Source organism: Pecten maximus, chromosome 12, assembly GCF_902652985.1.
Source record: "Pecten maximus chromosome 12, xPecMax1.1, whole genome shotgun sequence".
Classification (NCBI taxonomy): Eukaryota; Metazoa; Mollusca; class Bivalvia; order Pectinida; family Pectinidae; genus Pecten; species Pecten maximus.
Window position 1 is genome coordinate 17,115,888 of NC_047026.1, and position 16,440 is coordinate 17,132,327.

The window sequence follows — 16,440 nt, forward strand, 5'->3', positions numbered from 1 at the left end:
TGAGGTTACGTGGCAGACGCACAAATTGACTGAAGCAATCGCAGCTCAGGGGCTCAACTTGGACTTACGTTGATGGGTTTATTGTAAGACAATGCAATACATGTAGCATTTATCATTTATTTCTTACCTAACTGCTACAGATATAATATGGTAGGTGTATTACCAGACATGGGCTTATTTGAGGATAATTATGGTATATTTACCATTGTATGGCACTGCCACTATATAACCCTACCAATTCAGTTGCGAGTTCACCAGCTTATGAACTGCCAACAATGAAATTTGAATTTGAAAATTTCAAAAAAAAATCGCACGACAAATAAAAAATCGCAGATGGTAAATATAAGCATTGAACGGCTTTCAGTTGGCATTCATATTGACTATGAATGCCAACTGAAAGCCGTTCAATGCTTAAATGTACTGTATGTGATAAATGTCTGTATAAGTTTATACCTCCTGTGGCTCCTCCTCCACTTCAGCTCCAACATCAAACTCTGAATACTCCTCTTGCTGTGGAGATAAATAACATTACAATGTCAGGTACAGAAGAAACAGCAACTTACTTTGTGTGTCAATATATCATTGTCATAGAGACATTAATTAATTTTCTGAATTGATTAACTCATGATATACTTTATAGCTTTTTTTGATAATGAAGAAATTATGTTGCCTATCTCCAAAAACAATACTACAACGCAACCCTAAAGGGAGATAACTTTACACCGTTTTCATAAAATATCTGAAGAAGTAATTTAAAAAAAAATAAACATATTGAAAAGCATTCCCTGAATTCATATAGAGTGAATACTAAGTATGTAATATATCTTAAACTGATGATTCTGCAAATTTAGAGGAAGCTTATTTGTAGACAAGCTTATATATATTTGTAGACAAGGGCTTATTTGCCGATAAATACTGTATGTATATAGTATATATAGAAAATATTATCAAATTTTATTAAATTTGACACTCATTCAGATAGATTTGTGATAGTAAATGTCAATATTTTCAGATGATGTGTTTGTATAATTGAACAGTCAGTCCTAATATAGGAGCCTTTCATAGCAACTCTGGAAACCAACAAATGCTGTAACTGTATGTACAATGCATCTGTGAACAAATGTAACTACATGTTTACTAATACTGACTACGCTAAAGGTCAATTTCTTAGGAATAAGGGATGGAACAAGAATTACATGTACTTATATGTCTCGCCTGTTCTGTTTTGACAATATACAATTGTACATGTAGTACCTTTTAAGAAAACTCCAAAATTAACTAAAATTCCAGTATTTTTTTTCAAAAACCACTTAATAGGATGATGTTAATACCCTGTATATATTACAGACATGTGTAAATATTGATGAATTGCAAAACAAATATCAAAGTTGACAAAATCATTTATTCTCAAATTTCATCTAGATATGTAATTTTTTACAAAAAAACCCCAAACAAAACAAAAAACTAAAAAAAATCACTCTTTCTTAAAATTGAGAATTAAAAACATTAGCTATATGATTTTATATAGAATTCATTCCAATTTAGCAATAAACTGATTTGTAAATCAATTGGAAAAGCAATAAAGACTTTATATGAATTTCACACAATCTAAGTTTTTTAAACTGAAAAAAAATAGTGAAAATTTAAATTAACAATGCAACTATATTTCAGGTTTGGTTGGAATAATATAACTTTTTGAGAAACGAACAGAGCTAAGAAAAAAATTTAAAGTCCAGATTCCTGATATCCATTATTTCCAGTCTTACTAAATCTACTATCAGATGAGGAAGAGTTATTATCAAAAGAAGAATGATTTTGCAGGATTGCTTTTTCAATTGTTTCTTTTTGAGACCACAAATATTGTTGAAAAAATCTCTTTACAAGACATGTACAAGAAGAGATAAAGCTATTGAGTGTTTCAACCTGGATATGAAATGAGGTGGCATTGGAATTAAACTGGCCCCCTGCCTTTAGAATACTAAAATTGTAAACAAAATTGAGCTTTATAATTGGTCTCTGGGCTATATGATTCTAAGTTTCAAACTAGAGGAGATAATTCAGTATTAGAAATAGCTATCCAGGAGCAATTCTTTACAGAAAACTTATAAGGGGCCGGTGGCCAGTCTATAGTATGGACTAGGACACACTACAGTACAGAGCTAGCATGTTAAAAGACACAAAACAAGGATTCAATGAAATCTTTTAAGTACTGAAGAAAGTAAAATAATACTAGATCTGAAAACTTGATATAAACTTTTAACATCTTCATCAGCTAAGTCTGCAATCTAATTAAAATTAGACTTGTAATTTCCAAATTGATAATTTAACAAACTTCTGCTGTCCGTTTGCTTTTTCCTTCATCATACGAGAGATAGACAGTTAAGGCAACAGCCTCGTGAAAAAAATTAGTTTGAAAGGGATTACTGTATAATCATAACGTGTAAGTTAACGATTTTCAAAATCCAGTTGGCAACACAATCCGTCCTGTCCACGAGATATTGTTTAATCGTTTTCTGTTCTTCTTTCAATTTAACGTCCAGAGGATTAGCAATATTTTTATTACCGTGGCCATTAACATAATGCAGTTATGTTTATGAAATTTTGCGTACATGTATTTCAAATCAAGTGCTGAATTGAGTCGAAAATACTAAGGAGACAAAAACCGAAGGCTCGTATAAGACTGTTTGTCATTGGTTGATTCATGACGTCATTGACCAGTTAACATTGGCTTATATTTGAAGCTCAAAGGAAATGCTGAGATGACCTTCTACAGGGTATCGTTAGATCTTGTAATGAAGTCTATCGTAAAGTATTGTAGAGGAGCGGAAATTACAAGTCTAATTTTAATTAGATTGGCTAAGTATGTTTAGAACATTATTGTTGAAGACAATAAGATGTTTTAAAGGATTATCTTATTTGGTAAGTTACTTATGATAGAAACAGATACATGTGACATGCTATATCAATAACATGTTGCAGTGGCATTCTGACAGGTGTGGCATATGACAATATAATAAATAGTATTGAATATATATAATGATCGTAATGTTGTAATAATGTATTATATTACATATTGTAATAATGTAATATATTATACATTGTAATAATGTAATATATTATACATTGTAATAATATAATATATCACATATTGTAATAATGTAATATAAATTGCATATTTTGATAATGTCATATATAACATATTGTAATAATGTAATATTTAACAAATTGCAATAATGTATTATATTACACATTGTGATAATGTAACATATTACATATTCAAATAATGTTATATACATATTACATAATGTTATAATGTAATATATTACTTTCTGATTTCGTAAATACACATTTTATTACAATTTACAAAATGATAATGTTTTGGATCTGACAGAACTGGAAGAATGAATTTTTTAGAGTCAATATCTATAACTTAGCCTTATCTATAAATATCTATAGCCTTATCTATAAATGTACTTCTTAAGGCACTTAAGCCAAAAAATCAATGTTAATATTACAAATCACCTACTACTATAGTAGGCTAAGCTTTCATTGGGCACATCAAACTGATCAACTGAAGTCTAAACTAAAAGATGAGATTTCAAATATTGTCTTTTTTTCAAACTTCAAAATATTTTCCAACAGTTCTGAAAACAAATAACTTAGGAGTGCTCAAAACTAAATTCTCAATTTGTAAAACCTTACACATTGTAAGTTGAGATGAACATGTTCAAGAAAAAAGTGTTTGAACATTTTTAATTCATATCATATATAATCAGCAGTCTTTACTCTAGTTTTAGCAGAGTCTCTAAAACTGGTAATTACTGCCTCAAGACAAGCCTCGGACATATCAAGAGTCTATAAGAATGGTAGTTGCATTTTTGGAGTGGGATAACTAGTTTGCCCAATATTATCAGTATAATGTGACCAGGTGGTGTGTCCTGCTAGGTGTCTTCAGTAGTATACTTCAGTGAGGTAACACTATAAAGTCGGCATCAGCACAAGCTAAACATAAACATACCACATCCTCCAAAAACACACACACACACTCATCATAATTAAAGCATGCATATCATACACAGGGGAGGCCTCCTTAAATGACCATAGCTGTTGATAAAAATATATATGGTATTGACTGTTAAATTGATATGATGTTAACAATTAAACCAACCAAAAATTTGTCCTCTCCATTTCTTTTTTTAAACAGATGTACAAATATAACAACTTTTGAAGTACGTACATCATGAATTTTTTAAAAATTTCTTTAAAAAAACACTTGCTGAATTTCACAGCTTTGACTAAAATACTACCAGTAAGTTATGACATTAACAGGTCATAAAATGGCTGACTGCATCAATGGCTATGGTTTAAATACACTGTAAGTAGCTATATACTGAACTATGTGATTTATTGAGCCCTATTAGATCATTACTGTAAAATGTGTGGAGAGAATTTTCACTAAATATGCGGAACTCATTCAGGCATATCTTGTTTTGTGACATTTCATGGTATATATATTTAACAAGTCTACAAAAAGAACAATGAAATGAACAAAATATTAACATATCAATTACTTTTTATGTTATTAAATGTTTTTGTACCTGATTAGAACGAAGAAGAAATATCATACTGATTAAATTGTTATTTATATTTCTAAAACATTTTTTCGTAGAATGATTTTTTTTATAAAAGAAACAAGAAGTTTACAATACAAACACTATATATATCTGACCAATGAAATTGATGTATTCAGAGAGAATTTTGTAAAACTCCATTTGAAGTTTAAAATGCTATTCATTTTGTAGAAATTCGGCAGTCATGGGAATGGTACAAAAATTCAGAATACTAAGCTAGATTCTTTGTATAAGGCACTGAAGCCCTGCCCAATTTTTAAGCGTAACAGCAAAAAAGCAATTTTCACTTTTTACTAAAACTCACCAAAACTTAATCATGACATCACAAAGATGACATTGAACATCGTCTGCATCTTCAACAAATGCGATCTACGTGTGTATCGGTATCGGCCAGGTCAAAATGTAAACAATGCAATTCATGCTCACCATTCAATCAAAATTACATTCCAATTAATTCATTTTTTAATTCATACTAAACATTTATTATTCTTGCAAAGATGTAAAATGCTTTTTATTAATTTTAGCATGCATCTAGTGCACATTTTGATGTCTACCTGACGATGCACACATCAAGACAAGTCCCAACTCTGCTGATTTGAATACTGCGCTTATTTGCATATTTTCATCTGGAAAAAGCATATGCAAATAAGCGGTTCCGCTGTAATTAGTCCATTACAGAAATGTCAGCACAAGATGTCCAACAGCAATGAAAGAGAGGCTTTAAATAGCTCCACATATACACAAATAATGTTACACAGCAAACCATGGTATACCATATGTGAGAGAAAGGGTTTAGAACAGAGGAAAAAAAAAAACAGAAAAAAAATATCAACCTCCGAGTCGGAATCCTCCTGGTACTCAAATTGATCATAATCATCTTGCTGAAATAGGGGTTACATACTTTATCATAACGATTATATATTAATTAGCTGAAACAATGGTAAAACAAGTACTCATTCATTAATGCAAAACAAACAGGAGGCCCAATGGGCCTGTATCACTCACCTGGCTCTACAGCAAATTTGAAGTTGATTGAGGTCATTTCTACAGATACTATGCTGATTACCATTTTATTCAAATATCAGAGTAAGCAAGGTTTATTCATGTCAATAAATTTTCTAGTCCTTCATTCCAGCATACTATTGGCCTAATATTCAGGTCTATCGCAAAAGTATTGTGTAAAGATTTAATCCTATTTCAACCCTGTGACCTTGAATATATGTCAAGGTCATTCATTTGAACAAACTTGGTAGTCCTACACCCACGAATGCTAAAGACAGGCCCAACATCCAGTACTTGGGCCTCTTGATTAAGAAGAAGTTGTTTGAAGATTATAGCCTATTTGACCCATGTGACCTTGAATGAAAGTAAAGGTCACTTATTTGAACAAACTTGGTAGCCCTTCATCCCAGGCCTAATATCAAGTCCCTGGGCCTTTTGGTTATCAAGAAGTTGTTTAAATGAAAAAGTTGACGCCTTCGGGCAGGTGAGCTAATAACTATTGTCTTAATGTTATTTTGTAAATATTAAGACTACTGTGACAATAAATTACACATTTTGTTTAAATAGGCCAATTACTGGCAACAAATACAAGAGGTCAAAAGATCATATCACCAACATGTGTGATTCATCCTACTTCGCCATGGAAAGTTCCTGCAAAACTTTATCTCTAAATTGCTTAAAAGAAGAGTTTGAACAGATAAATTATTTACAGACATGGCATATGATGGCAGACCTAAAACAAACTTCTTTTGATCTTAGGACAATATATCCTAAAATTCCTGGGGTTGAGTTCACCTACAGTCTCTGTAACAAGATAACAAATTGAGACTGTCACCCTTGGATTTCAGAGATGAAGATATATTGTAATGTAAGTATATATAACCTATGTGCTTGGCTTGATAATAATGTGTTCGGTTCAGTGACCTTGAGAATATCACCTTGTGAATGACCTTGAAGCCTCATGTAATGTCTGACCTGGTCACTGGACATACTACATTAACCTTGAGTATGACCTTGCGTGTGACCTTGCGTGTGACCTTGTGTTTGACCTATTGACCTTACCTCAGGCTCACACTCTTGGTACACTTCACCAACATCAGCTTCGTTGTAGATGTCTCCATCATCTGATGTCACAGACTGCAACAAACAATGGTTAAAATTTGTCAAAAACTTTAGCATAACAAACATTTACAAAAATATCCATGTTTGATTATGGAATCTGCCAGAGAAAAAGTTTTTGACAGAAATTATGAGCAGATGACAAATATACAAATCACTGACAGTAGTGTTATTAACAATCAATTTGTCCCCAAAATTATTAGATTTGAAAATACATAATAGCTTAAGAAACAATTCTGACTGATTATCCCCCAAAAGACAGGGTTGCACAATATATTGAGTCATTCTGAATTTAATTGATGGAGTACGTAATGGTCAATCCTTAAAATCCAATAAAATTTCATGCTTTTACCAAACCTTTATTTATTTTCAAGTTTTCAAGATTTCCACTTATTCTTTAATTCATTGATATATGTTATGTGGTAATAGAATCTTAAACTTCATGACATATCAATATAATGATGCTTAATTAAATGTCAGAAACCAATGAAAAATTAAAAACAAAAAACAAAAAAAAAACAAAAAAAAACAAAAAAAACATTGTTAACATTAGACGCTTAATTATTATTCTTTTTTATACAGTACACTTTACATGTATCATATGATGAAAACTGACTTATGGTCAATCCTCAAAATCAATTTTTCCAAACCAAACCGTTATTTATTTTTAAGTTTTCAATATTTCCACTTATTCTCTAATATATATGTAACATTGTGCATGTAGTAATAGAATCTTAAAATTCATGATATATCAATACAATGAGGCTTACCTGGTATTTAAATGTGTTATATAATTTGATACTTCTATGTCAGAAACCAATGAAACATTTTCAAAAAAACAAAAACAAGAGGCCCATGGGGCCTGTATTGCTCACCTGGTTGGATTTGACCAAATATCAAAATAATGTTCATGTTCAATTTGTTTTATTTGTCAATCTCCAACAATGCTATATATGGTTATAGTGTGGGGATCCCAACTGGTTTGAAGAAATAACGAAGTCAAGACTCTCTAAGGGTCTAAAAGACCTCAAGGATTGTTTTCACATCATGCATTTATAACTTCATGACTAGTAGTGATTTAAGGGAGATATCTCTATTTCCCCTATGGGGCCCCGCACCTTTGGCCCCTTGGGGTCAGAGTCACCATTTATGCAAAATATGTTCATCTTCCCCCAAGGATGTTTCTGACCAAATTGGGTTCAAATCCATTCATAACTTAATGACTAGAAGCGATTTAAAGGAATTGCCTCTATTTCCACTATTGGCCCCTACCCCTTTGGCTCCTTATGGGTCAAAGTCACCATTTATGCAAAATCTATTCCCCTTCCCCAAAGGATGTTTCTGACCAAATTGGGTTCAAATCCATTCATAACTTTATGACTAGTAGCGATTTAAAGGAATTGCCTAAATTTCCCCTATTGGGCCCTGCCCCTCCGGCTCCTTGGGGGTCACCATTTATGCAAAATCTGATCCCCTTCCGCCAAGGATGTTTCTGACCGAATTGGGTCAAAATACAATAAGAACTTTTTGACTAGTAGCGATTTGAAACAAATGTTGATGGACGACGGACGACGGACGACGGATGGACGGAAGATGGACGTCGCACCATGACATAAGCTCACCGGACCTTCGGTCCAGGTGAGCTAAACATTCCAAATTGCATTGCTTATATTTGACTTTTAATTATTTTTTTTATATATATGTATATATGTATTATATGATGAAAACTTACTTAAAGGATCAGTGACTTAAATGACATCCTGTGACATCTGGCCGATGTCAATCAACCACAAGGACATTACCAATACTCATTGACTCTCCAACACATTGACTCATTGACCCATACAGCAATACTCATTGACTCTCCAACACATTGACTCATTGACCCATACAGTAATACTCATTGACTCTCCAACACATTGACTCATTGACCCATACAGCAATACTCATTGACTCTCCAACACATTGACTCATTGACCCATACAGCAATACTCATTGACTCTCCAACACATTGACTCATTGACCCATACAGCAATACTCATTGACTCTCCAACACATTGACTCATTGACCCATACAGTAATACTCATTGACTCTCCAACACATTGACTTATTGACCCATACAGTAATACTCATTGACTCTCCAACACATTGACTCATTGACCCATACAGTGTCAGTAATGTCAGGTATCAAAGAAATTTATGTAAAAAAAAACACCTTTGACCTGTAAATTATCCCTGAGGCATGCTCAATACGGTAAAACACCCTTATTTAGCAAATGAATCATTCCACAGAATGAATTTAACTCCATGCTTTTCATTAAAGAAAGGAAATAATTTAAATTAAGGAAATAATTAAAGTTAAGTGCATTTCAGTATTAATTATAATTGTTATGTATTCGTTTCCTCAATCTTATTCTCTGTGCCTTTTTGACTGTAAACTTCACGCACTATCTGACTTATGTATAGGGAACTTGAATCAGTTTCCCTTCCTCTTGTTGTATATTATATTATGTAAAATCACATTTACAAGTGCTTGACGCATACTTCCTCCACAATCGTGCCGCTATCTCTGACATGTGTACATCACAGTCACCTAGGACACCAATCCTACCTTTACAATGTGTTCCCACAGATTTTATGATCTAGAGGGGATACAGAGAGAGCATTAGACAGGTCCGGAATGAAACTGTGAAACTACACAAAACTAGAAAATATCTGTAAGACATAAATGCAGTTTGTGAGGATCGCATCATCAGTTCCTGAGATTAGCTGGTTACATTGCAGGGATGGGACGGGACGCAACAGGGCAGGACGGGACACACCGCGATGCCACAGGATGTGATGGACATAGGTAACACTATATGGCCCCATTTCATGGCGGAGGCATAAAAATACACCACTCACTCAAGGTCATATTAATCTAACTTATTGTATTAAAAATAGTGACAATTACATGGAGTTTGATTGTTTTATTAATGGTTTATTGCCCAGTGAACAGCCAGGGTCATTTTGAGGCGGTGTCTCCTTGTAGTAGTTGGTGACTACCTCCTGTTAACCTATATGCTGTGTTGCATTTGGAATAAATAAATTGAACCTCACTGAACAATATATTGGAGGCCTGTTGTATATACCATCCAGAGCAATTAGTGTTAAGTGTCTTGCCCAAGGACACAACCACAACAGCACAGATTGGCTGTTTCTCAGCTTCCCGAGACACAAACTGACACCAGTAGGGAGTGTTAAACCATACATCTCTGATCTTCACCTGAGATTACATGGCCAACGCGGACATTCTAACTGACTCCATGAGCTGACTGCATGAGCTATCGGGGTGGCCCCTCATATGTGTTAAATGTACACTCTTCTAGAATATTATCTATGAAAGATAATGTCTGTGTTAGCTTCCTATTAGGTGGACGACTCCAGGATGTAGGCTGCATATGTGAACACAAGTGATATTCTGAATGACAAAAAAATGTATCCCTACTGTAAAAAAAAAGTGAAATACATTAGGGTTCCACAAGAAGGTTCAATAAACATGCACATACACCCTCAATATCCTCAAAAGACATGCCACCTGAGAAAAAACCAAAATAACCCTTCACAATGTGTTAGAGACCATATAGAGTGTGATTTATGGTAATATTCAAAGAATTCATTCCTGCTTGAAACAAGCATTTGTATTGGCTGGTAATTCTATTTTACTATACCCAATAAATTGGCGTTTTTTTGTTACATATAGCTTTTGATTGGGTACATAATAATGAAAAATTTAATTCTCTGTATTCTTTTAAATATAATATAAGCCACTAATTAAACTTGAAGTATCAACAAGAATTATTTTTTGACACCTCAGACCCATTAAAACAAGCACTCTTAACAAGCATACTGAGTATTACATAATACATGTCCCCTATATACCAGCCCTGCTAAAAATAGTAACAGTGATCTCGACCTTGACCCAAAGTCTCTGAAACTCAAACTTGTCTGAGATATTATAATATATGGTCCTTTATAATCATTTCACAAGTAGAGGACTGATAAACAGCATTTTAATACAGATTATTATATGCCAATTTTTCTCTTTATTTAAAAAGATAATTTAATAACAAACTTTACAACTATTATGCTACCGGTAATTCTTGAAAGAACATAATATTCATATATATATATATATACACATCCATAATTTAATTGCAGATGTGTGATAAAATGCCACCATAGATATGAAAAAAATAAAAGGACAGAATCCAAGATAGAAAATAGGACAGATTCAACATAGCTGGAAACTGTAGATCATCACACAGGTATATTTGTACCTGAGGTATATATCGGTGAGCTTCATAAATATTTAAAATAGAGATACTTACACATGTACATACATTTTAAACTATAATAGTACAGAAGTATTTTAGAGCAAATGTATAGCATGTACAATATATGTACATATCCACACATGTGTACAAGTAATCATGCAGGTTAGGATTTTCTCAACTGTTGAATTGACTACATTGACTACATTAGGCATTAAAAAAAAAAAGGGGGGGGGGGGGGGGGGCTCATTGTAGGACTCTGACATAGCCTTGGTTATAACCTGCATTAATATTAGATTAGACAGGGCTGATTACCACTCATGGGCTTATTACCACTCATGGGCTTATTACCACTCATGGGCTTATAACCAGACATGGGCTTATTACCACTCATGGGCTTATATTACCACTCATGGGCTTATTACCACTCATGATCATGGGCTCATTACCAGACATGGGCTTATTACAGCCAATGGACTTATTACTAGACATGTGCGTATTACCAGACATGTGCTTATTATCAGACATGGGCTTATTACCAGACATGGACTTATTATCAGATAAGGACTTATTACCAGACAAAGGTGCATTATCAGAAAATAAGGGCTTATTACCAGATAAGGGCTTATTACCAGACATGGGCTTATAACTTGACATGGGCTTACTCTTGGACAAGTATGATAATACATACTGCATAGAAAATATGAGTTCATGGCAGTTATATAAGAAAAAATCTGATGAGAATAAAATATTTTCAAAAATGAACTAAATGAACACTAGGAAAAATGTTGATTGTTAAAAATAATTTCAGAGAAAATGTATGAACTTTTAAAAGTGTTGTTAAAATAAACTTTTTTATTAGGTAATTAACTTTATCATGTTTGATTCTGGTATAGAGGGATAATGCAATCTTGTATCAGAATGCTGCCATTTAATAAGATATGCATATTAAATATGTAATAGAGTGCATGATTAATGAAATTTAAATCATTGCCTCTGCTAGGGATCGAACCAGGGACCTCTGGCTTACTAGTCTTACGTTCAACCGATCGAGCTAAAGAGAAGATCTCTCTAGCCGAGCGGTATATTGCGGCTAGTATTTACCAGGGTTACAAATATTTTGTATATCCTTATAAGGTATATAAAGATCAGCATGAGGTGATCCTGATCCAGAAATATTGAGGTTTGATATACAAAATGTACTCATATGTCTGTACAACAATTAGTTGAAACAAACAAATGCCACTTGAGGTCACCCTAGGTGTTTTCATGTTTCCAATTGATTAAATAAACATCCTTTTTTTTGAGAGAGACATTTTAGACAGATAGGATTAGTGTTTTCTTAGAATGAAGAAGAAATAATCAAGGCATGCAAAAATTAAAATCAACCTCTTGCTTTTGTACATGTGAAGGAGGACCCCTAGAGGGTGTAGGTGGCGGTAGACGACTGGCGTGGGATTGTCGAGGTGACGGGATTGGGTGTGCATCTCCTCGTCGCTGAGCAGGGGTTAAAATGTCAATAAATGATATACAACACTTTGTAAAACAGAAGACATATACTGTATCTCCCTGATCTAATTAGTTATTGTTTAATGTTTTATGATTGTAATGTGGAAAGGTCCATACTAAAATATCACATACATGTAAATTGAAAAAAATGTGTATGAACATAATCTTTTTGTGTTTTTCATGATATTACAGAACAAAAAGATGAATACAACAATTTACCTACCCTACAGGGTACATTGTAAGCTTTTTAAAACAAGAAAACAAATCCTTATCTTCAAATCCCAAGAAAAAATGCCAAGGGACATTTCATGTTACAATGACAGTACATAGATAGCATTTCTATAGGATTTATATTGTAACATTTAAAGTGTACAAAAAAAATCCAAGTAGGCATAAAAACTATACATTCCGTATTAAAGGGGTTGCTTCATCAGGGGAGACAACTCGCTCAATATTTACATTTCTTGTCAAAATCTAACAGGTATGATCTTATGTTTTAAGAAATAGCATTAAAACTACCAAGCAGGAAGTCTTCCTCTCAGCCCAAAGTGAAAATATAATTTTCATTTGAGAGACTTGCGCCATATATCCACATTTTGTGTTACTTCATCCTGTCTCATTTCCTTTTTTCTTAATTGATATACTACACCAATACTTTGAACAAGACTACCTTGTGATATGATCAATTTCTGATGATGCCGAAATATTTTAATAATGATATGACCTGATCATGTTTAATCAGTATGCTAAAACCTTTGAATGATTAATTCACTCTACTACACATTTGATACCAAAATTCTTATCTGGATAACCTGTACCGCATGTACGCTGTAAGAAATACACTTAAAACCAATCTAATTAAAATCTAGATGGTCATTCTCACTACGTTACATTAACATCTAACAACATCCCATAAGGGGTCACGTCGGGTGACCTTTTAGATTAGCCAATCAAATGACTACTTCCAGAATCTTGGAAGTGAATTTTATATGTCCGAATTAGCATGACTAGAGTGCATAGCTTACATAATCTGTCAATTTTTTGTAAGTCATTTCGTCCAAGAAAACATGTAAATATATGTTGTGCCGAAATGGTTTGCGTCAGACGCATACTGTGACGAAATGGTTTGCGTCGATGACATCGACAAATTGACGATTCGCCCTGAAAGTGAACTACACATATCTCAAAGGTCATCAGAACGTGACCCCTTATGGGATGTTGTTAGATGTTCATGCAACATAGTGAGAATGACCATCTAGATTTTAATTAGATTGACTTAAAACTTGATTGATAAGCTGAAGGAGATAGATTTGAATTATCCTCAATGAAAAACGAAGTTTGAATAGAATGTGTATCAAAAACTGCAATTACATATTTGTTGTAGGATTTTATCAAGGTTTTAAAACATGGATATCGTTAAAATTTTCACAATTATGTGAATATGGCCACAGCGTGCTGAACAGCAACATCAACCCTTATTACTCATTACAATGTATATATTAAATTATTGTAACACAAGAGACCATATTTTTTATTTCTTATAGAGCAAAAAATCCATCACTAAGTTTGAGATATGACAACAAAATATATATTATACACAATATTCTTGGTAAAAAATAGTATTGGTTCTCTTAGTACAAATTAAATAATTTAAACAAGTACTACATCGTAATCCTGCCGTTGTCAAATGGAAACCATGATAACATATGTAAAATAACATGGCATTAATCTGGCCACATGGCCAGAAAAAGACGCAGTTGTGTAGCGTGGCTTGTACAGAATTTGTGTATATAGTGGCTTGTATTCGTATTTATTGCATCCTACTTTTGATTTTCTTTAACTATTTATATGCATACGCTATATTTTGAATTTGGTCCTACCCTTTAAGTCTAAGTCACTCAGATGTCAACACTGTCAGACGACAGTCATTGTGATTTCTAGGCCTACAGGAAAGTCGTATTTTGGTGATTCCAAGTGTGTTTTAGTAATTATGTAATAAAACAAGTATAACATGGATGTCTGTGCAATAGTCCAGAATATTTGACCCTCGGTACTGGTAATCGACTGATGTTCTATTGCACAAGGTCGAACGCTATAGAACATTAGTCGATTACCAGTACTGAGGGTAAAATATTCTGGACTAATGCACAGACAACCATGATATATTTGTATAATTTAGTGCAATTTTTTCACATTTCAATTAAATTATCATCATATGCATCCAAATATTTACTGTAAACAAAATTATACATCAGACAAACAGTGGATACTACGGCCATATTTGATTTTAAATCATCCAAAAGAAAAAAATAAACAAAATAACTGCAAAATAATTACAGGACAATGACATGCAGATTAGGTACAGGAACACGGGAAAGAACAAAGAAATACAGGAAAACCGTAATTATACCAACATTTATCCATTAGCATTTTACATTAGGAAGATTTTTGTAATGTATTGAGTGTTATTTGTTAAATTTATTAAGAGTAAAAGAGAAAATGGATCTTGGTTAGTGGGTAAATAGGTTTTTCTAATCTACTACATACAGAGAACTTTAACACAAGTTAGTAGTGAAGCTGGGTACCCATTTCCTTGCTATAACTAACACTGTACTTAAATTATGGCAAATTTATATTAATTTATATTACAAAGATACTTGTGTTGTAATGAGTCACCCCGGTAATTGATTTTATTATGATTTTTTTAGCTTTGACTATAATGACTAATCAATCATGATTTTCTATGATTTTTTTTATAGTAAATCACAATTTTCTATGATCAATCATCATTAAAATCAGTTATAAATAATGGTTCTTACAATGATTATACTGAAAAGACACTATGTAAGTCTTACCTAAGACACTATGTGAGTCTTACCTAAGACACTATGTGAGCTTACTCTAAGCCGCTATGTGAGTTTTATCTAAGACACAATGTGAGTTTTATCTAAGACACTATGTGAGTTTACTCTAAGACACCATGTGAGTTTTATCTAAGACACTATGTGAGTTTTATCTAAGACACCATGTGAGATTACTCTAAGACACCATGTGAGTTTTATCTAAGACACAATGTGAGTTTTATCTAAGACACTATGTGCATTTTATCTAAGACACCATGTGAGATTACTCTAAGACACTATGTGAGTTTTATCTAAGACACTATGTGAGTTAACTCTAAGACACTATTTGAGTTAACTCTAAGACACTATGTGAGTTTTATCTAAGACACTATGTGAGATTACTCTAAGACACCATGTGAGTTTTATCTAAGACACTATGTGAGTTAACTCTAAGACACTATGTGAGTTAACTCTAAGACACTATTTTAGTTAACTCTAAGACACAATGTCAGTTTTATCTAAGACACTATGTGAGTTTACTCTAAGACACCATGTGAGTTTTATCTAAGACACTATGTGAGTTTTATCTAAGACACTATGTGCATTTTATCTAAGACACTATGTGAGATTACTCTAAGACACCATGTGAGTTTTTTCTAAGACACTATGTGAGTTTTATCTAAGACACTATGTGAGTTAACTCTAAGACACTATGTGAGTTAACTCTAAGACACTATGAGTTTTATGTAAGACAATATGTTAAGACACTATGAAGACTAACCTAAGACACTATAGGAGATTATGCATGTTAATTAGAAACTATGATGTACCAGGTATATATGATTTAAAATCAAACCTGTTTTACATTTATACAAATCGTGTTTAACTGTCTTATTAATCAACGGACTGACAAGACTTTAACTCAATGAGTTTTAAAATTTTAGTTAAAAATATAAATTTTATCCATTATCAAAAATTATGTAAATAATTAAAGTGTCAATATTTGTGTAATTATTTGAGAA

The 16,440-nt window shown here is 32.8% G+C and overlaps 1 protein-coding gene across 8 annotated transcripts in view; it reads right to left on the bottom strand.

Annotated features, from left to right (window-relative positions):
* The window catches only part of LOC117340037 (proline-, glutamic acid- and leucine-rich protein 1-like), a 43,620-nt gene that overhangs the window by 22,264 nt on the left and 4,916 nt on the right, over positions 1-16,440 (bottom strand). For 3 of the 8 annotated variants that reach the window (XM_033901788.1, XM_033901790.1, XM_033901787.1), the window contains 4 exons: positions 12,456-12,563; positions 6,696-6,770; positions 5,465-5,512; positions 454-510 (listed from right to left, as the gene is read on the bottom strand). In XM_033901788.1, coding sequence (XP_033757679.1) covers positions 454-510; positions 5,465-5,512; positions 6,696-6,770; positions 12,456-12,563 — 288 coding nt within the window. The remainder of the gene's footprint in view (positions 1-453; positions 511-5,464; positions 5,513-6,695; positions 6,771-12,455; positions 12,564-16,440) is intronic. The other 5 variants (XM_033901792.1, XM_033901791.1, XM_033901794.1 and 2 more) reach the window with 3 other exon arrangements.